General features: G+C 45.8%; 1 protein-coding gene across 1 annotated transcript in view; it reads left to right on the top strand.

Annotated features, from left to right (window-relative positions):
* PPM1J (protein phosphatase, Mg2+/Mn2+ dependent 1J) overlaps positions 1-23,278 on the top strand; it is a 52,479-nt gene that overhangs the window by 15,556 nt on the left and 13,645 nt on the right. Inside the window, exons 2-5 of the mRNA XM_030220964.1 lie at positions 4,878-5,031; positions 10,694-11,020; positions 16,137-16,249; positions 18,454-18,538. Of these exons, the coding sequence (XP_030076824.1) occupies positions 4,878-5,031; positions 10,694-11,020; positions 16,137-16,249; positions 18,454-18,538 (679 nt within the window). The remainder of the gene's footprint in view (positions 1-4,877; positions 5,032-10,693; positions 11,021-16,136; positions 16,250-18,453; positions 18,539-23,278) is intronic.

Below are 23,278 nucleotides of genomic sequence, written 5' to 3'. Positions count from 1 at the left end.
TGGTCTGAAGTTTCTTTGTTGGTTGTTCTTTGCAACCTGCATAGATACCATTGCAGTAATCTAAATGGCTTAGTACATGGCTTATTGGATGCATGCAGGTCCATTTTTCGGCGCACCTGCAAAAAAGGTCTTCTTTTTGGGCCAAAAATGGACGTGCGGCAAAATGAAAATTGGCACGTGTCCATTTTGGGCCTGAGACCTTACCACCACCCGTTGACTTAGCAGTAAGCTCCCACACGTTAACTGGGCAGTAATTGTCAGCGCGTGTACAATGCCGATTGCTGCCTGGTTAGCGCCACGTGCCAGAAAATAAAATATATTTTCCGGCACACATAGTGGGCATGTGTAAAAAATTAAATTACCATCCGGGCCACGCAGTAGCCAGACGGTAGTTCCAAATTGGCATAGTAAAAGAGCCCCACAATCTTTTTAGGATACTTAATACTATCTTTGCTGTTATTGCCGAACCTTCATGGAATTCTCTTCCATTAATTATTGGAGTTGAGAAGAATTATTTAAAATTTTGTAAACTGTTGAAAAAACATATTTTTTTGAACGCTGTTATTAAGCTAACTACTGTGCTATGATTGCATTATGTATAACCTTAGGGCAACTGTAACTGTACATCGTGTTGAAACCTTGTTTTAGGGGAAACAGCGATTAATAAGTACAACATTGACATTAACTAAGGAGAAGTGTGTTGTGTTGAATTCAACTGAAACATCCTTGGCGTCCATTCCAAGACTCAAGCCAACATGCCAATGAGCAGTGAGCTTGTATCATGGATGGTTATATTCAAACCAGCTTTTGTCAGCTCCGGAAGGGCAATGCATCTTTGCTGAAGCAAACATTTGTTTTTCTCTTCCAGAGTGGCAGTGTTGGACGGTTGACCACGTAATCGTAAAGTAATCTCTATAATGTATAGTATAAAACTCTATAATCAGAATGAACAAGGTGGACGTTTTTTCAATGTTACCTTATTTTCTTCAAGGTACAGGAAACAGACTCCTAAGTGTTATTTTCCCCATGTTGATTTTACAGATAATTTTAATGTTTACATTTGCACAGCTACATATTACCGAGGGAAGAGCAGTATGTTAACCACACTGGTGGGGGAAGAGGGGCTACATCTGTGATCTTGGCAGTGATAAATAGCTACTTAGGCTGCTTAACCTGTCTGAAATTTAAGAGTCTGTGTCTAATGTGGAATCAGAGAGCAGGCTTTCATGTTACATACAGGCCCTGCATCATCTCTACTGTACAGGGACTCAGGGCTGCCAACAGCAGCAGATGGGGGGAGGGAGGGAGGGAGGCAGCGATGATCCAGAATCTAGGGTTACGTGCAAGGCTTTTTTTTTAGGGTACTGAGTACCGGCACCTTTTCCATTGTCTGCTAAAATTGATCCATGGTCCCCAAGTTTTAATGAAAGAGCTCAGGCTCTACACACCAATTCTGCCTTGTCATAGATTCTGTGACTGGTTGCAGGGGGCCTGGCTATTATGGGGTGGGTCCCTCAGTGATCACCCCACCCCTGAAGGGTGGCCTGGCATTTGAGTACCGGCACCTTTTTCACTAGAAAAAACACACTGCTCTTTAGGATTCCAGAATCTTGCTATTCTTTGGGGTTCTACATGGAATGTTGCTACTCTCTGAGATTCTGCATAGAATCTTGTCACTCTTTAGGATTCCAGAATCTTGCTATTCTTCGGGGTTCTACATGGAATGTTGCTACTCTTTGAAATTCTGTGTGGAATCTTGTCTCTCTTTAGCAGGGCTTTTTTTGAGGGGGTACTGGCACCTTTTCCATTGTCTGCTAAAATTGACCCATGGTCCCCAAGTTTTAATGAAAGAGCTCAGGCTCTACACACCAATTCTGCCTTGTCATAGATTCTGTGACTGGTTGCAGGGGACCTGGTTATTGTGGGGTGAGTCCCTCAGTGATCACCCCACCCCTGAAGGGTGACCTGGCATTTGAGTACTGGCACCTTTTTTGCTAGAAAAAAATGCACTGGTTAAATGAGATGGAAACAAAATGTAAGGGTCAATAAACGCCTCATGGTCTATTCTGTCTGTCCATTTTTTCCTTCCTACTGCTATACCACAAACCTTATTCAAGCTCCAGCATTAACCTTGTTTCTGCATTACAGAGGATCCCCTCGAGGAAGGAGTGAAAGGGGCTGTTCATGCATCCGTTACTCATTCTGTAAAAAAAAAAAAAAAAACTGATCCTGATTTACTCCCGAGTCTACCCCTCCCCCTTCAACTCTGGTCTCTCATATCACAACTCTTGCGCCAGAACTTCCTCTACCAAAAAAAAAATCCCCTTGCCTCTTGGAGAGGGATACGTTCTCTGTGACTCAACGCATAGGCTTTGAAGGAAATCCTGTTAAATACATTCAGGGGCAAGTGGACTCAGTAAGAGGTGCTGAAGAGGTTACAACAGAAGATCTTAACCCCGTCCTTGAGATACACCCATATAGATGCCAAGTTACCCGATTCCAGGCTGGAGACTTCTTGGCTAGTCATGGTTTTTGGCTAGTCATGGTTTTGAACTTGCATTCCAAAGCTTAGGGATTTGTAGTGCCTGGTTCTGCCCATTGAAATCCGTGCGGCAAGTTCCGAAATACACAGGATGGGGTGGTCAGTAATCCAGGACTGTCCCAAAATCTCCAGTCTAGAGAACAGGGTAACTTGGCACCCAGCCAGACAGGTTTTCAGGATATCCACAATGAATGGTGGAGGAGTGGCCTAGTGGTTAGGGTGGTGGACTTTGGTCCTGGGGAACTGAGGAACTCAGTTCGATTCCCACTTCAGGCACAGGCAGCTCCTTGTGACTCTAGGCAAGTCACTTAACCCTCCATTGCCCCTTGTAAGCCGCATTGAGCCTGCCATGAGTGGGAAAGCGCAGGGTACAAATGTAACAAAAATTAAATAGATACTATTGGAGATTCTACATGGAATGTTGCTACTACTGGAGATTCTACATGGAATGTTGCTATTCCACTAGCAACATTCCATGTAGAAGGCTGCGCAGGCTTCTGTTTCTGTGAGTCTGACGTCCTGCACGTACGTGCAGGACGTCAGACTCGCAGAAGCCTGCGCGGCCACATTGGTGATCTGCAAGGGCAGGCTTCTACATGGAATGTTGCTAGTGGAATAGCAACATTCCATGTAGAATCTCAAATAGTAGCAACAGTGGAGGAGTGGCCTAGTGGTTAGGGTGGTGGACTCTGGGCAAGTCACTTAACCCTCCATAGCCCCATGTAAGCTGTATTGAGCCTGCCATGAGTGGGAAAGCGCGGGGTACAAATGTAACAAAAATAAAATATGTATGAGATTGCATTACCTTCTACATATCCATTGTGGGTATCCTGAAAACCCGACTGGCTGGATGTTTCCTGAGGACTGAGTTGAGAACCCCGGGTTAGAATAATAACCCTCTTAAAGGAACAGCTCTGCCGTCTTGAGCCTTTCTGAGAGTGAGTGAGAGGAAACAGAAAATCTTGATAAAAGGCTGATTCGGGAGCTGCAGGAGGGCCCAAGCCGAGCTCCCAGCAGTACGCAGGTATGAACAGACGCAATGCACTGGTCAGCCACGTAATTGCTGGAGCAGGGTAACTACATTTTCAGTAGTTAAAGGAGCCTCGATCAGTATACACAGTGCTCAGAGGCAGAAGAAACTCCAAGTTATCCTTGAGGCACAAAAACAAAACAAATCCCCCTGTGGTTCCTGTGCTGAAGACCTTACACATGCCAGACACGAGGTAACAGAATTCTTCCCTCTCCATATGAGAGACCAAAAAGCTCCATTACAACTGTATCTGCAACCCGCTGACCAGTGTAACACATGATCCCTAATCCCAGTCTAACAGTCACTGTGGTTGGCAGAATCACATTGTTTCCAGACCCTAGAATTATTCCGAGTCAGAGGAGGCAGTGCCCATGATAAGTAACAGCACCAGTAGCGTTTTAATGACCAGGTAATAACACCTACATATCCCTAAATTGCAGCTATGTTTGCTCTTCTCTGGAGGCTGCCTCAGATGTGTATCATTTTAGTAGTGTTTACAAGGCTCTAGTCCAAAAAAATTAAATAAATTCAAAGATGACAGAAGCAGCTGATGACTGTTCCTTCTCCTGCATAATTAGCTACCACCATGAAGCTCTGCAACTCATTGACAGGATGTAATAAAAGCAGTTAGTGTATCTGGGTTTAAAAGAGGTTTGGAGAACTTCCTGGAGGAAAAGTCCATAAACCATTATTAAGATAGACCTGGGGAAAGCCACTGCTTATCCCTAAGGTGAATAGCATGGAATCTCGCATCCTTTTGGGATTCCAGAAACTTGCTACTCTTTGGGATTCCGGAATCGTGTTACCCTTTGGGACTCTGGAATCGTGTTACCCTTTGGGATTCCGGAATCTTGCTACTCTTTGAGATTCCGGAAACTTGCTACTCTTTGGGATTCCGGAATCTTGCTACTCTTTGAGATTCCGGAATCTTGCTACTCTTTGGAATTCCAGAATCTTGCTACTTCTTGGGATTCTGCCAGACACTTGTGACATGGCCCCCAGCATTGAATATCTGGAGATAATTCAGCCCACAGCTATAAGTGGCCTAAAAACCACTGACCACCGGGGGCTGAATATCTACCCCTAAATGTACAGCCCTGTAGATTTAAGATTTATAAGCTATGGCTGTAATGTGAAAGATTTAAATTCCATACAACATCCTCCAAGCAACAAGGAATTTGATTTAATATTGGCGATTTTCAGAAGGATATTCTAACAGTACGTGGTACATCATGCAATTTTAAAAACCCGGAAAAGAAAAAAAAAAAAACAAAGCAATAAATATGTCTTTTGTTTCATTTTAAGGGTGATCAATGCAGGCAAAAGCCAACACAATGAGGACCAGGCCTGCTGTGAGGTTGTGTTTGTGGCACGCAGGAACGGAAAATGTGACCCAGCGTGGAAAGAATCTGCCGGGGTCTACGAGGAAACAGACAGCATGTGTGAGAATGGAAATAAGGTGGGTGACAGTAGCAGCTACTTAATTTTCCATGGCAAGTGAAGTTTTGGTTTCTAAAGCTCTTCGGATATCTCTGTCTCTTGCTTGATACAGCTTCATGTTAAGAATAGTGGACCTTGCGATTTTCACAGTTCACGTTACCTGTCCCTGTCATTGTTGAGGCCCCAACTGGAGGTTTGTGTTCAATTTTGGAGGCCATGTATTACTAAGGACCCTGTTTATTTATTTTTATTTTATTTATTTAACACATTTATACCCCACATTTTCCCACTAGTTGCAGGCTCAATGTGGCTTACACAATAACATGGGTAGGCTACAGTTTTGTTTTTGTTACATTTGTACCCCGCGCTTTCCCACTCATGGCAGGCTCAATGCGGCTTACATGGAGCAATGGAGGGTTAAGTGACTTGCCCAGAGTCACAAGGAGCTGCCTGTGCCTGAAGTGGGAATCCAACTCAGTTCCCCAGGACCAAAGTCCACCACCCTAACCACTAGGCCACTCCTCCACTGTTGCTACTATTTGAGATTCTACATGGAATGTTGCTATTCCAGTAGCAACATTCCATGTAGAAGTCGGCCCTTGCAGATCACCAATGTGGCCGCGCAGGCTTCTGCTTCTGTGAGTCTGACGTCCTGCACGTACGTACAGGACGTCAGACTCACAGAAACAGAAGCCTGCGCAGCCTTCTACATGGAATGTTACTAGTGGAATAGCAACATTCCATGTAGAATCTCCAATAGTAGCAACATTCCATGTAGAATCTCCAATAGTATCTATTTTTATTTTTGTTACATTTGTACCCTGCGCTTTCCCACGCATGGCAGGCTCAATGCGGCTTACATGGGGCAATGGAGGGTTAAGTGACTTGCCCAGAGTCACAAGGAGCTGCCTGTGCCTGAAGTGGGAATCCAACTCAGTTCCCCAGGACCAAAGTCCACCACCCTAACCACTAGGCCACTCCTCCACTCTGAGGATGTCATAGTAAAAAAAGTAATCGTAAACGTATCGTCTAAGACAACAAAGATAATAAAAGATAATGGAAGAACATTAGGGTCCATAAATTTAGCTGAACAGATAAGAAATAAACCAAGTAATGTCTGGATGGTACGCCTTCTTGAACAGGGTGGCTTTCAATAATTTCTTGAAGTTTAGATGATTCTGAGTTGATTTTAAGAGTTTAGGCAATGCATTCCATAGCTGAGTTCCTATGAAGGAGAAGCTTGATGCGTAGGTAGATTTGTATTTGAGGCCATTGCAATCTGGATAATGTAAAATTAAATAGGATCGGGAAAGACTGCGTTACTAAGGTGCATTAGTGTTTTTAGTATGCCAACACTTGGCGTTCATTCTAACCATGTAGGCGCCTATAGGGATATTGTAGGCACGTACATGGTTAACATTCGTTAAAAATGTTAATGCACCTATAACGCTGCTTAGTAAACAGGGCCCTAGGGGACATAAAAAGACAACACGATTCAGAGGAGGGTAACATACCAAGGGCCCAGTTTACTAAGGTACACTAGCGTTTTTAGTGCACTCTAAATCAGTGGTGTAGCTACGTGTGGCCAGGGGGGGTCTGAACCCCCCTGCCGACGAGTCTCATGACCCCCCCTCCCGCCGCCAAGCCTCCCCCGCCGACACCGTGGGCTACCTTTGCTGGCGGGGGACCCAAATCCCCGCCAGCCGATTAGGTCCTCTTCTTCCTCCGAAGGCTTCATTCTGTTTCTGACGTCCTGCAAGTTGTACGTGCAGGACGTCAGACTCACAGAAACATATTTGTACAAAGATCAGGAGACTTATAAGAATCTTTCAATGATGGAGTGAGCATAACAATTCTAGGGCCTTGTTTACTAAGCCATGCTAGAGGCGCATTCGCATTTTCTTAGCGTGCGTTAATCGTGTAGATGCCCATAATATTCTTATGGGCGTCTACACAGTGTGTTCTAAGTTTTAGCACGCGCTAAAAATGCTAGTGCACCTTAGTAAACAGGGCCCCTAGTGTCTTGAGGGAACACTCCTTGTTCAACATCAAACTTAAAAGAGAGATTAACCAGACAATTGATTCGAAAGGCAAATGCTTAAGCAACGTCATTGGACAAGGTATTTAATCACAGAAACCTTTTCCAAACTTATTAACCAATTGAATTAACTGGTCAGATTCAACTATGGAAAACCCAATCCCAAAAGTGATCCACAGGAATATTTATCGTGGAGATCTCAATCACCTCATCTTTATTTTATAAAAGTCCAAGGGGCCGATGTTCAGACTGCAGGAGGGAACCCTGCAGTTGGCAATCAGCCTGGTGACCAGCACTAAATATCCAGTTTATTTCTGACTGGTTTAAACCTAACCGGTTAATATTAGGAGACTAGTAAAAAAGGCCCGTTTCTGGCAAAAATGAAACAGGCGCTAGCAAGGTTTCCCTCGGCTCCCCTGCAGCCACCCATGTCCAGCGACCCCCTGCCCCCCTGCAGCCACCCATGTCCAGCGACCCTCCTCTCTCCCCTGCCCCCCCTCTAGCCACCCATGTCCAGTGACCCTCCTCTCTCCCCTGCCCCCCTTCAGCCACCCCAGTGACCCCCTGCCCCCCCTGCAGCCACCCATGTCCAGCGACCCTCCTCTACCCCTGCGCCCACTGCAGCCACCCATGTCCAGCGACCCTCCTCTCTCCCCTGCCCCCCCTCTAGCCACCCATGTCCAGCGACCCTCCTCTCTCCCCTGCCCCCCTTCAGCCACCCATGTCCAGTGACCCCCTGCCCCCCCTGCAGCCACCCATGTCCAGCGACCCTCCTCTACCCCTGCGCCCACTGCAGCCACCCATGTCCAGCGACCCTCCTCTCTCCCCTGCCCCCCCTCTAGCCACCCATGTCCAGCGACCCTCCTCTCTCCCCTGCCCCCCTTGCCACCCATGTCCAGTGACCCCCTGCCCCCCCTGCAGCCACCCATGTCCAGCGACCCTCCTCTACCCCTGCGCCCACTGCAGCCACCCATGTCCAGCGACCCTCCTCTCTCCCCTGCCCCCCTCCTGCCACCCATGTCCAGTGACCCTCCTCTCCCCCTGCCCCCCCTTCAGCCACCCATGTCCAGCAACCCTCCTCTACCCCTGCGCCCACTGCAGCCACCCATGTCCAGTGAACCTCCTCTCTCCCCTGCTCCCCTCCTGCCACCCATGTCCAGTGACCCTCCTCTCTCCCCTGCCCCCCCTTCAGCCACCCATGTCCAGCGACCCTCCTCTCCCCCTGCGCCCATTGTAGCCACCCATGTCCAGTGACTCTCCTCTCTCCCCTGCCCCCCTCCTGCCACCCTTGTCCAGTGACCCTCCTCTCTCCCCTGCCCCCCTCCAGCCACCCATGTCCAGCAACCCCCTGCCCCCTCCTCTAGCCACCCATGTCCAGTGACCCCCTGCCCCCCTGCAGCCACCCATGTCCAGTGACCCTCCTCTCTCCCCTGCCCCCCTCTAGCCACCCATGTCCAGCGACCCTCCTCTCTCCCCTGCCCCCCCTTCAGCCACCCATGTCCAGTGACCCCCTGCCCCCCCTGCAGCCACCCATGTCCAGCGACCCTCCTCTCCCCCTGCGCCCATTGTAGCCACCCATGTCCAGTGACCCTCCTCTCTCCCCTGCCCCCCTCCTGCCACCCTTGTCCAGTGACCCTCCTCTCTCCCCTGCCCCCCCTCCAGCCACCCATGTCCAGCAACCCCCCTGCCCCCTCCTCTAGCCACCCATGTCCAGCGACCCTCCTCTCTCCCCTACCCCCCCTCCAGCCACCCATGTCCAGCGACCCTCCTCTCTCCCCTGCCCCCCCTCCAGCCACCCATGTCCAGCGACCCTCCTCTGGACATGAATCAGCTGTGAGGCATGGGTTTTGTTTTTCCCCCGGGTTCTGAAGTTGACATCATAATGGCTACGGTGATGTCAGCCTGATCTACGGAGCCTAGCAGACCAACTCGGAATGAGCCACAGTCCCAGGCAGCAAGTCAGAACGTTGGAGGTGAGAATTATTATATAGGATAGCCAGTTAAGTTTAAACTGGCCAAGGACATTGCATCTATTTAGGCGGCCCGATGTGGCTTTTTAAAATAGCCAGCTATGCACTGAATATCTGGGGATATATCTACAGCTTGGGAGTGTTGCTAGATTCAGTTTTGAGTGGGGGAAACTCAGATTCATCATGTTACAAGTTTTTTTTAAAGTTATGTTATATATATTAAATTCATTCTTACTTCTCTCTAGAAGTTTTACAGAAATTAGCCCGTACTTCCTCCCCACCCCGCCATCTGGATTATTGTAATATTTTATGCTCAGAAATTACAAAGAAGTTGCTGTCTCGCTTGCAGTTGATTCAGAATACAGCAGCAAGGGTGATTCTGTTTAAATAATGGAGTAATCCTATCATATTTAGGGCTCTTTTCCCTAAGGTGCGCTAATGGATTTAGCTCACACTGCCCATAGAAATAAAATGGACTTCTTAGCATTTAGCGCACCTTAAAAAAAGAGCCCTAAATATTATAGGATTACTCCATTATTGATCTTATTAAATTGGCTACTGGCTTATGCTGACATTGAGTTTAAAATATTATATATTGCTATAAGTATTTTAAATGGGATAAGTCCACCTGATTTGGTCACCTTCATATGTGGGAGATCTCAAATTAACCCTAGTAGGCTTATACATTTGTAATAAATTGGATTTATTATTGGCTGCGCATATGCAGAGAGCAACTATCAACAGAGTGAAGGAACTCTCAAGCAATAGACTATTGTATTCTGTCTCTACAACTGATCCAAAAAATTAATCGAAAAAGACCCCAGTAATCTCCAGCATAACACCCTTAATACAACTTGGTGTCAGATTCACTGGACTCTGTTCCAATCATTGGTCATAAAAAACTTCCTTTAAATCTTTATTCTTTTACAATTGTGAATATAATTTTTAATATGCCCTTATTTAATGAATCATTTGCAGCATAGGTAATGTCAAATATAAGCAAGCACTTAGCCCTGGATTCTATATAGTGCGACTTAAGTTGCACGTTCAAATCCAGTCATATTCTCAATTTGCGCATGCAGCTTAATTAGTTAACGAGCCAGCCAGTGCCGATAATTGCCACTTAAGCTATTGACATTAATTGGCATTAATTAGAATTGATTCACACAACAGGCTAAGCATATTCTGTAATGCGATGCTCATAAATTCTAAGTTGCATAGTTGAAAAGGGGGCATGGAATGGGCATTTCTAAAATCTATGCGCATTGTTACAGAATACACCCTGTCCACGCCTAATTTAGGCATCGGCATTTACACCAAGTTTTACTTGGCGTAACTACCAACGACTAAACTTAGTCACTCAGATGGACACTCGGCGTATTCTATAAACCACGTGGAAATTTAGGCATACTTTATAGAATACACCTAGGCATATTTTTTGGCGCCAATTTTTAGGTGCTATATATAGAATCTAGTCCTAAGCTTTTAATGCACCATCCCAACTGGGATCTCCATTTGACTATATACAAGCTTCTTCAAGAGATCCTTACTTGTGGTGTACTATGTAGAATCAGGGGCTATGTGTGTTTGGTAAGGTTGTTGAAAGTATGTGTCTTTGTTTGCTAAGGTTGGCCAACCCTGAAAGTCTCCTAACAAAATGTTTCCTATCTCAGGGGGAAAATGGGATCACCTTCCTTCACTGGGGACTGCTTGATGGGCATGCTGGACCAGGAGCTGCCATTATGGTATCTAAACTTTTACATCTACATATCTGTGACCAGTTGAGAGACATTGTCCATATCCTCCAGGATCCTTCCACCACTGTTCCCATATGCCTTATCAATGCTGTAAAGACATCAGCAGCAGAGCCAGCCTCGGGATCTCCATCAGAAGAAGATGCCAAACCCCACAGTGAACCCATAACACGATTTCACCTAGAGAAGGAAGTGTCTCACCAAAATCTGATTGTGGGTGCTGTTGAGAATGCATTCAAAGAGATGGTAGGTTCACAACAAGAATACGAAATGGTATGTTAACATGGCCAACCTGAAAGACAACTCTGTTCAGATGTTTCCTTCTCCCCCTAACCCTCTAAGATAAGACTATTCTTTTACAGTTACATTCTCTATAAGTTTAGTGTTGATATTAGTTAATAACACTGGTTCCTCACCAACAATACTGTAATACCTTTTTTATTGGACATAACTTAATACATTTCTTGATTAGTTTTCGAAGGTTGCCCTTCTTCGTCAGATCGGAAATAAGCAAATGTTGGTAGATGAGTGAAACATCAAAGCATTTCAGTGACAGTCTAACAGGATGGGGGTGGATAGGTGAGAGTCAGGGAGACAGGAAGGTGACAGAGTAATACAATTTACAAAGCAATACAATTTATGCTTTATAATGGGCTAGAAAACCCAGATCTTTGTTAAGTCCTGTCTGGTGGGTGTCAAAATATTTGATCATTCGCTATGCCTCCGCTGACACACACATACCTTCCCTCCCAGGGACCTGCATACTGCTCCAGGGACCTGAGTATGACATTTCAGGCTGGCAAAAAAAGTTTTTAAAGTTGTTTTTCTGAGGGTGGGATGGGGGTTAGTGACCACTGGGGGAGTCAGGGGAGGTCATCCCCAATTCCCTCCGGTGGTCATCTGGTCAGTTCAGGCACCTTTTTGAGGCTTGGTTGTAAGAAAAAATGGACCAAGTAAAGTCAGCCAAGTGCTCGTCAGGGACGCCTTTCTTTTTTCCATTATCACTCGAGGATGCCCATCTGTTAGGCACGCCTCAGTCCTGCTTTCACTATGCCTCCAACACGCCCCAGGGAACTTTGGTCGTCCCTGCGACGGGAAGCAGTTGGGCACGTCCAAAATCAGCTTTCAATTATGCCGATTTGGGCGACCCTGAGAGAAGGACGCCCATCTCCTGATTTGTGTCGAAAGATGGGCACCCTTCTCTTTCGAAAATAAGCCTGATAGTGACTTCTCTGCAGTGATGTGTTGAGGTTAACCTGTTTCTCAGAAGATGCCTTGCCACAGCCCGAGAAACACACCAGACTGATTGGTTTTAATTGACTTCCTACATGGTAGGTGCTAGTTGCTAGGGATGTGCAAGTCCAAACCTTTTTTGGTTTGTTTACAGATTTTTCATAAATTTCCTCTTGGAAAACTTCTCAACAAATTTGGTCCCCAGTGTGGGATCGTTTGCCACATTGCACTCATAGTTATCTGTTGAACTTGTAACATGAAGTACTTGACTTTTTTGGGGGAGGGTGACACTGTTTGGATTTGTTATGATTGTGGGTTCAGAATGCCATGAAGAATCAACATGTGCGGTCTAATCCATTTGTTTTGTATTCTTTGATTGGGAAGATGGTGGTGGGAGGGGTGAAAACTGCAAATTACCACTTTGTATTGTCTTTTTGGTACTTTTTATTATATTGCATGGTTGTAATAAAGATTTTTTTTTTTAATTAACATACATTGGAACTTTTTTTTCTCTAATTTTTATTTAAAGTGTTTTAAAAAATTAACATACATTGGAACTTTTTTTTCTATAATTCTATGCGTCTTGCTGCCTGTGTCCGTGACTTCTTCAGAGTTGGTCTGCTAGGCTCCGAAGCCCACGCTGACGTCACCGTTGCCATTGTGGCCACACCCCTGGGAAGCAGGGCTGACCTGGGAGGGGGCGGGTCATGTGATGTGGACATGGATCATGGCGCCGCCGGGGATGGCAATGGGAAAGAGCAGGGTGGCCGTGCAGCAGCAAGGCCGTGGCGAACAGGAGCAGGAGCCCCACCCCTCGGCGCATCACCCAAGCCCCCCCCCCTCAGTGCATCAAACTTGGATCGCTAGCATAAGGTTTTACGAGGCATCATTTGTCAGTTCTCAATCTAGGCTCACCCAGCAGAAAGTAAAAGTGGATAAAGGTCAGACAAGTTCAGCTGCAGCCCTAGATTACAGCCTGGTAGCCAACAGGCCCGCCCCTGAAACTCAGAGGGGGCACTCGAAGAGAGGGAGGGGGGAACCTGGAACTGGGAGGGAAGGGACCCTGGAACTGAGAGGGAGGGGGGGCCCTGGCAGACACTCTCATTCTCACACACACACTCTCTCTCACAGACACACTCGCACCCAGTCCCACTCTCTCTGTCACACACACACACACACACACACTCTCGCACATTCACTCTCTCTCTCTCTCGCACAGAGTCACTCTCACACACACTCTCTCAAACATACACACTCTGAGGATAACTTTGCTAGCACCTGTTTCATTTGTGTCAGAAATGGGCCTTTTTTACTAGTAAGTAATAATGTAAACAGCATTTAACAGAACCATTAAGACTTCCATTAGGTATATAGCATGAAATAAAGTAGCTGTGTGGGTGCCCAAGTCTTTAGTGATGACTGAGTATGGTTCTGTTTGAGATCCAAAGCAGATTCATATTTTCTAATTACACTTAAATGGCTCCACCATTCCGTGAAGTTCAATTTGACTTGTCCTTCCAATTGCATATATGTTGCAGTGCAACAGCAAGCATGAGGTTGAAAAGTTTGTGATGGACGTCTTTGGTCTGTTTTTTGAAGAGCCTGATTCTGTTCCCACTCTTTTCCTCCTCCTGTGACTTCTCGTGGGACATTGTTGTTCTTTCCGCTTCTGTGGTTTGGTCGCTATTGGTAGAGTCGTTTCTGGATTGAATGAATGTAAAATAACAGCTTTATAGGATATTTTTAAGTCTGATGCTAATTTGAAAATAAATAGGGTTTCGTTCCAGATAAGTTCCCAGTGTGCTTTGACGTCCTTGCAGTAAAAAAAAATCACGTGGGATAAAGAACCTTGCTCCGAGGAATAAGACCAGGACATCAGCATTGCCCTTTTTACGTATTTTAGCCAGATGAGAAGTCGTCCAGTAAGCCTTATGTAACGTTAAAAAAGAGGATTGGGTTATTGACAGAGTGGGACGGAGAGGGTGGTGGACGCTTGGAATGCCCTCCCGTGGGAGGTGGTGGAGTTGAAAACGGTAACGGAGTTCAAACATGCGTGGGATATGCATAGAGGAATCCTGTGCAGAAGGAATGGATCCTCAGAAGCTTAGCTGAAATTGGGTGGCGGAGCAGTTGGGGGGAAGAGGGGGTGGTGGTTGGGAGGCGAGGATAGGGGAGGGCAGACTTATACGGTCTGTAACAGAGCCGGTGATGGGAGGCAGGACTGGTGGTTGGGAGGCGGGAAATACTGCTGGGCAGACTTATATGGTCTGTGCCCTGAAAAGGACAGGTACAAATTCAAGGTAAGGTATACACATATGAGTTTGTCTTGGGCAGACTGGATGGATCATGCAGGTCTTTTTCTGCCGTCATCTACTATGTTACTATTGCCGCAGATTTAGTAGGTCTGAGGGTTTTGGTCCAAAAGGTTGGCCAGGCCAAATCAGAGGGGTTAAAATTAAATTCCTTTCCCCAGTAGGATTCCAGAAAGGGTAGACATTAGAACTTTTCAATGAGTGCAGATTAATTAATAATTAGAGGCAGGGGTATAGCCATACTTCGGCGGGAGGGGAGTCCAGAGCCATAGGTGAGGGGGCACATTTTAGCCCCCCCTGGCACCGCTGATGACCCCCCCCCCCCCCCATTTTTGACCTCCCCGCCGCCACCAACCCTCCCCTGCCGCTGGGTACCTTTGCTGGCGGGGGTCCCCAGCCCCCACCAGCCAAAGTCCTCTTCTCCAGCGCAGCTGCATTGCTGATCTGGAAGGGCAGGCTTCTGTTTCTGTGAGTCTGATGTCCTGCAAGCACTGGAGAAGAGGACTTCGGCTGGCGGGGGTTGGGGACCCCCGCCAGCAAAGGTACCTGACGGTGGCAGGGGAAGGTTGGTGGCAGGCAGGGGGGCCAGGGCCAAATCTACAGGGGCCCATGCCCCCATGTAGCTACACCCCTGATTAGAGGACCTGCTAAGTTGCATTAGGCATTATCGGGTGCTTTATGCAGCAAAAACAGCCTAACGCCGGATGTGCTAAAGCATTCTGCGTTAATTTTGCCATCTGCACATTCTAAGCATGTAATATGTATTTTTTCATATTTTGGGGGGAGGAGGTGCGTCAGGGGTGGAGAATGGGCATGGATGCGCTAATCAGCTAGCGTGCTGACATTATCGCCTTGCTAACTGGTTAGTGCGTCCATAATGCAGGAGCCTTTAGTGCATCCTAAAAAGTAAGCGGTAAGTGCCCCTGCAGTAGGTTTTTTTTTAAATGTCCACGCACTAATGCTGACATTAGCGCAGGACCAGAAATAAAACAAATAGAAAATAGCCCTTTTTGACGGTCACACTAGAAATGGGCACGGCGCTCAGGAAAGGCCATTTCTTAGTACAGCTTAGTAAAAGAGCTCTTTACTTTGTTAAATAAGTTTTGCGTGCAGTAAGGGCCCTTTATACTAAGCCGCGTAAGCATCTACGCGTGCCCAACTCATGCCAAAATGGAGTTACCGCCCAACTACCATGTGGCTCTTGAGGTAATTTCATTTTTGGCGTGCATCCAATACGCCTGTCTGAAAAAATATTTTTTATTTTTGGACGTGCGTACCGGACGCGCGCCAAGTGGCATTTGACACATGTAGGTCATTACCGCCTGGATTCTTTACCGCTAGGTCAATGGCTTGTGGTAAGGTCTCAGACGCAAAATGAACACACGGCAATTTTGATTTTGCTGCACATCCATTTTTGGCAAAAAAAAAAAGAGGCCTTTTTTACAGGTGCGCTGAAAAATGGATTGGCGCACACCCAAAACAGTGCCTACACTACCGCAAGCCATTTTTCAATGCGCCTTTGTAAAAGGACCCCTCAATTTTTTTTATGGTGCATGAATGGACCCAATACAAACTAACAAACGCATTCTCTACTGGCTGCCATAGAGAATCCACAGTCCACAGACAGAGGGCACTAATCTACCTCTTGCCTGCTTGTTACCCATCTGTTTCTTCCCATGTTGTACACCTACACATTCGTACATAGATGGGTATGTGCCAGTTTAGTAGACAGTGCTGTCCTCTAGTCAAAATCGTCAACAAGCAGTTGTCCGAAAAAGATTCATGATTGGGTGTTCTTTGCATTTTGCAACCTGTAGGATGAACAGATAGAGCGAGAGAGGTTGACATACAGTATTTTGGGAGGTTGCTGCGCTCTGGTTGTGGTTTACGTAATGGGAAAACTCTACGTGGCCAATGCAGGTGACAGTAGGTAAGTCAACTCTATTGATTCTTCCAGTAGTGCTCATCGTCTAAATACTGTGTAATCTTTTCCCAGAATAGGGTTAACGGAAGGAGATATCTACATGCAGTAAGAAAGGAAGCTCTAAGGGGGTCTTTACTAAGCCACAGTAGTGGTTTTAGGTTGCGGTAGAAATCAGCTGGCAGTAAATGCCACGATGCCCAGAGGAATATAATGGCCATCTTGGTGTTTACCAACAGCTGCTTTCTACCGCGAACTAAAAACGCTACCACTGCTTAGTAAAAGACCCCCTAAGACAGCAAAGAGCTGCAGGCATTATATTCATTGAATTTGAAAAGTTGATCTTCACAACACTGTAATGGAGAGTGATCATTGAAGAAGTATTAAAAAGAAAGTCCATACATTAAGGACAATAAGATTTTTGGAAGGAGGAGTTGTGGGTTAGGGGATCAATGGATATTTTGCTTGGTAACGTAGTTACATGATAGACTTAATTAGAGGCAGGTGGCTATAAGAAACAAGGCCGCCGGTAAGATTCTGTAACTAGATAATATAACAAGGTACAATTTGTGATGTTATATTCCATGTTATTAAGTTGGGTTATTAAAGAATTGGAGGTGGCTCCTAGATATGGTTAGATTCATGGTCTACGTTGTCGGATCATGGTAAGAGCAGACATCATACTATGTTAATAACAATGTAGTAAATTTCATTTAATTATATGGGTTGGGCGAGTTGAGGGGGGGGAGAAAAAAAGGGTTCAACTGTGATGCTGAGATATTATCTAAATCAGACTCGGTTGTTTTTGTTGCTGGGTCTGTTGAATCATTAATAAAAAAAATTGTTGGAACATAAGGACAATAAGATCAGTAGGATCTGTTTACTACCAGTGAATTTTGGATCAAAGGATGAACAACTACAAATTATTGGAGTTTGTTATAAGATATATCATGATGTTTCTTAAGTTCCCTGGAATATTTAGTAAGACATTTTACTGTAGCCAATAGAAGTATCCTAGTGTGGTTTTGAGTTGTGGAAGAGTATGTTTTTAGGTTAGGGTGGAATTAAAGGAAGTATGTTGACTACAACTATTACTCATCATTTCTATAATGCTACTAGATGTACATAGTGCTGTACACATTACATGCAAGTACTTTCTCTGTCCCTAGAGAGCTCACAATCTTAAGTACATAAGTATTGCCATACTGGGAAAGACCAAAGGTCCATCAAGCCCAGCATCCTGTTTTCAACAGTGGCCAATCCAGGTCACAAATACCCGACAAGATCCCAAAAATGTACAAAACATTTTATACTGCTTATCCCAGAAATAGTGGATTTTCTCCAAGTCCATTGAATAGCGGTCTATGGACTTTTCCTTTAGGAAGCCGTCCAAACCTTTTTTAAACTCCGCTAAGCTAACCACCTTTACCACATTCTCTGGCAACGAATTCCAGAGTTTAATTACACGTTGAGTGAAGAAACATTTTCTCCAATTCGTTTTCAATTGACTACATTGTAGCTTCATCGCATGCCCCCTAGTCCTAGTATTTTTGGAAAGCGTGAACAGGCACTTCACGTCTACCCATTCAACTCCATTCATTATTTTATAGACCTCTATCATATCTCCCCTCCATTGCCCCAAGTCTTTGTACTTGGGGCAATGGAGGGGAAAGTGAATTGCCCAAGGTCACAAGGAGCTGCACTGAGAATTGATCCAGGATCAAAGCCTGCTGCACTAACCGTTAGGCCAGTCGTCTACTCCATGTGATATTAGGTTTTATATATAATAGAGATATTTGGATTAAGCTATTGAATTTGAATAAAGATAAACATTTGAACATATGGTTACTGCCACAGTGCAAATGGTAAGATTTTGAGCTCTTTCAGTCTTTTTCCTTCCCCTTTATGCATATTCATAAGCAATTTTGAATACTCACCAACAGTTCTCTACCATTTTCATACTGTGGATTTTCTATGTTGTATCATTATTCTAACAATTTTATAATTCCATTCCTGTATTTTAGTCATTCTAGTGGATTCTAATTGAAATTGAGTTAGCCATATTAGTAGGTTCAGAGTGGAATTATGAGGCAGCTTTTCCAAAAAAGGACCAAAGCAGATCCCCAAAAGTCTCTTTCCCTTTGCCACGGCTAAAAGGTGAGTTCTTTTGACCATATTTATTTCTAACCTCATCGTTCCATGTCTTATTACAGGGCTATTATCATTCGCAATGGGGAAATCATTCCAATGTCCAGGGAATTTACTCCAGAAACAGAGAGGCAGAGGCTTCAGTTCTTAGTAAGAACGAATTTTATTTTATTTTATTCTATTTTATTACTGGATCTCTTCTGATCAGTCAACTCTAGCAAACATCACGTGCACCGCCTTCTTTTTCAGTTGGATGGTGCATTTAGTCGCCTGGGTCATGCTAGACCAATGAATTATATATGAATTATAGTGCTGGGCTACTGAACACCACGGCTTCACAAGTCGAGCAGTCCATACAGATTACCTAATCAAAAGAGCTTTATGCTGTTCTCCAGTTGAAGGGTCAAAGGGCTCATGGATTTGACATATCGCCTTTCTGTGGTACAACCAAAGTGGTTTATTGTATAAGAGATCTGCAGAGTTTTCAAAGTGCAAATGAAACGGGCGCTAGCAAGGTTTTCCTCCCCAACACCCCCCTTCTCCCTCCCTCCCTCCCTCCCTACCTACCTACCTACCTGCCGACCCCTTCGTCGTTCTGACGCCATTGCTCCGCACCTCCTGAACGCACCGTACGCCATTGCTCCGCCCTCGGTGTGTGACGCCATTGCTCCTCCCTCGACGTCATCACGTTTGACGCGAGGGCGGGGCCCCGAGACTTGGCGATTTCGGTGGCTTCACCACCACGAACCCTTCGAACCCGTCTTGAAGGAAGTGACGTCAGTGGCTTGGCTTCACTGACGTCAGTGTCTTCAGAACGTTGAGGGTGAGTTTTATTATATAGGATATTATACAGGTACTTTGAAAACTCTGCAGATCTCTTATACAGAAAAACTGTACAATATTTCACAGTAAGAGACATCCTGTATAATAATTTGCACCTCCAACGTTCCATCGCTGTCTGGCTGCCAGGGTTCGTAACATCTCATGACGTCAGCCAGCCTCCAGCGTTCCATTCCCCTCACGTCAAAACGTAATGACGTCAGAGGGCGGAACAGTGAGAGGGAAGGGAACGCTGGAGGCGAGCTGACGTCAAGATGTTACCAACAGAAGGGAAGCCAGCCAGGCCAGCCAGAAAATGATGAGGTACAAAGGAAGAGAGAATCGCAGCATAGCGAGGGGAAGGCAGGGCAGAGCAGAATCGATGGACATGGATAGGATAGGAGAAGAGGAAAGAGGAGAATTGCTGGACATGGAGGGGAGGGCAGGGAAGAATCGCTGGACATGGAGGGGAGAGACAAAAAAAATCGCTTACGAGAGCCTTTCTAGGGTCCGTTTCATTGTTGAGAAAACGGGCTGGCTTCCACTAGTTTTTTTTAATATTAGAGGAAAACTTTATAGACATACCTGACAGGCATTTTGTATTTATTTATGCAAGTTTTTATATACCATCTACATGCTAATGAAAACAATCGAAGCGGTTAACAAATAACCTTCCCTGTCCCACCATCCTTAATAAACTTTTAACATTTCTTAGTTACAATTTCTCTAATTCTTCACCTATCTTGACCTAACCCCTTATTACTATCAAATAAAAATTACACGAAAACCCAACACCTACCCCAGTATATCCATTATTCTGAGATGGGTAAAGCCCAGTTATGAAAAGGCCCATAAGAGTCCAATTCAGGAGGCATTTTGTTCCACAGCATGGCCACCATTGTTGGCAGTGGCGTACCAAGGTGGGGGCGGTCCGCCCCGGGTGCACGCCGCTGGGGGTGGGTGCCGCGCGCCTGTCTGCTCTTCGTTTTCATGCTCCCTTTGCCCCGGAACAGGTTACTTCCTGTTCCGGGGCAGAGGGAGCATGAAAACGAAGAGCCGGCAGGTGCGCGGCACCCCCCCTCAGCAGCGTGCACCTGGGGGGGTTCTTTCGCTGGAGGATTGGGGGTTCTTTTGCCGGGGGGGGCGTCACGCTGTTCGGGGGGGGGGGGGGCGCTGCACCCGGGGGGCGGGGCACAACGGCGATCCACCCCGGGTGTCAGCCCCCCTAGGAACGCTACTGATTGTTGGGTTACAGATTGCAGCTGGTTTTCCTCATGTCCCTGGTTTTCAGGTACAAACAATTCAAGGGATGGGATTGGGGGTGGGGGACTACACTATCGTTGGACAAGATGGATTGTTCTGAGATGAAGTCTAAAGGTTGGGATTGTTCTAAAATATTTATGATCAGAAAGAGGCCTGTTGTTCTGCAGATACTAACCAGAGTAGAGCCCAGTCAATGCTTAGAAGAGACCTTTGAGGACGACCAAGTGCCATGATATCTCTGGTGGCTTCAGAGAAGACATTATTTCCCTCCAAGCCAGCACTAGCCAATGCTTAAGGACATGTTGAGGGTTCTGTTCTGTTGGGAGATCCATCATACGTGGTACAGCTTTTCCAAATTCATCTTTTGCATGCCATAATCTTTAATCTACAAATGAAGGAAATCTCATCACACTGGTAATAGACTGTCTTGTTTTTACTTATTTATTTGATTAAAGTCTTAAAGTTTATATAAAGACATTGAGGCAGTGGCCAATACAAATTTAAAACTGCTTCAGGGAGAGCACAGACAATGTATAGACTGTAGAAGGGAGGGAAAACAAGCCACAGGGAGGGGTAAACATCCACACAGCAAAATTAATACTACCCAACATGTTATAAGTCTGTCAACAATGTTTTAACTCAACACAAGAGGGCCAGAAGTGAGAAGGGAAGTGGATTATGATACTAATCCAATGGATAACATACACCTAGATCACAAAACGATCAAGAATGGATTCCTTGTGTTTACAATTATTTTATTGATAACTAGTAAAAAAGCCCCGTTTCTGATGCAAATGAAACGGGGGCTAGCAAGGTTTTCTTCTGTGTGCATGTGGGAGTGTGTGTGTCCCTGCCCTCTGCCCTCTCTCCCTTCCCCTGTGCTGTGTGTCCCCTCCCCCCTCAGAGTCGAGTCCTTCAGTGTTAAGTTTCTTGCTGAGCTGTTTGTGTTAGAGAGATAGTGAGGGCTTCTGCCCTCTCTCCCCTCCCCACTCTGAGTCCTTCACTGTTACAGAAAGAGCGATTTGATTTCGTGCTTTGCTGTGTTTTCCTTCATTGTTTGTGTTACAGAGAGAGCGAGGGGGGGGGGCAGACACTCATGGGGAAAACGGATATCTCTCCCCCTTCACACTTCCGGCTGGAGGCTTAATTTAGAACGTTGGTGGTGCCTTTTATATATATAGATTTTTCCCTCGCCTGTTTTCCATCAAACATCAGTGGTTCTATGTTCCCCACTATACTCTTTGTGTATACATTGTAACCTAGGTCTACATTCCCCGTTCTGTACTGAAGGTGTCTAAAATAGATATATTTTATGTATATTTATATTTTTCATTGTAAACTGCCAAAGATTTCTCTAGAGATAGGTGGTATATCGGATCACATAACCTATAAACTATCAAGTCCTCTCTTAAGCAATAGATTATTTCCGTACTGCTATAGAAACACAAGAGACTGATCCTTTCAGCTTTGGGCTGGGTTGTTATCCCTGCGAGAATCATATTAACATGGTAACACAGTAATTGACAGCAGATAAAGGCTTGCAGAGTACATCCAGTATGCCCAGTAAGGTGTTTTAGATTAGTGGGACCCTTAGCAGGCCAGACCCGACCATCCACCCACCCGAGGGCTAGCCTGGTGGTCTAGAGGTAGGCCCGCCCCTCCCAAACCCCCTCCTACCTTAAAGCAGGAGGGACTAGCACTCCCTCCTCCTGCAAGCTCTGTCTTAAAATGGCGGCATCCTGCCCACTGCATCCTGGGATGCGCTGGGTGGGGCTTAACTACAATATAAGGGTATATCTTTGGCTGGTTTAAAGATAACCGGTTATGTCTGAATATCAACATAGCCGGTTATCTTCAAATCGCCCCAAAAAAATCCCAGATATTCAATGCCGGTCACCGGAAACAGTCCAGCATTGAATATTCGGGTGGGCCACAGGAGGCAGCCCACAGTCTGAATATCGGGGCCAACGTCCTTTCTATAATCTGCCAGAATCTCTTCCCAACTCCACCGATGCCGTCCTTCCGACAACCACCAAATTTAAAGCAGAAATCAGTGACTTGTTTTTTTTTAATTTTAATTTAGTTGTTAACTGTCAAGATTTAAAAGTGTCTTGGTTGGTTGACCTCCCGGCCTTTCTGTGCCCTATCTAGACGGACATGGTTGGAGGAAGAGAACGGCCTTCCAGGGGAGTTGGTGGAGACAAAAACACCAACAAAATTAAAGAAAGCCTGGGATAAGCACAGAAGGGGAAGGGGAAGGGTTCCCAGCTGTGAGGAAGTGAAAGGAAAACCAGAGGTCAGCCTGGGTCCACAGTACTGCACTAGGAAGTAAACTGGGCTGGTTATAGTTCCATAAACACTTACATAGTAGATGACGGCAGATAAAGACCTGTATTGTCCATCCAGTCTGCCCAACAAGATAAACTCATTACATATGGTATGTGATACTTCATATGTATACCTGGTCTTGATTTATTCTTGAGTTTTCAGGGCACAGACTGTAGAAATCTGCCCAGCACTGTCCTTGTTCTAAAATTTCTGAAGTTAACGTCGAAGCCCCATGGTCACCAGCATCTTTTTGTTGTCCCTACAGTTCACTCGTGGTTCTTTGGGCTTCCCACTCAGTTGAAACTACGGCTGGAATCCTCAGCTGCAGTCCGTGTGCCAGGACTCCTCCTAGAACCCTGAAAACAAAGGCTGTAAGCATGGCCACTAGGTGTCACCATTGCACAGTGACTAAGACTTGCTTCAGGGCATTCTCAATTCCCATTGACCAGGGGGGGAGTGCAGGAGCTGGGAATCAGACCC

This window comes from Microcaecilia unicolor, chromosome 12 (genome assembly GCF_901765095.1).
Source record: "Microcaecilia unicolor chromosome 12, aMicUni1.1, whole genome shotgun sequence".
In the NCBI taxonomy this organism is placed as follows: domain Eukaryota; kingdom Metazoa; phylum Chordata; class Amphibia; order Gymnophiona; family Siphonopidae; genus Microcaecilia; species Microcaecilia unicolor.
The sequence above is the reverse complement of the archived record's forward strand: the minus strand, read 5'-3'. Positions and strand labels throughout refer to the sequence as shown.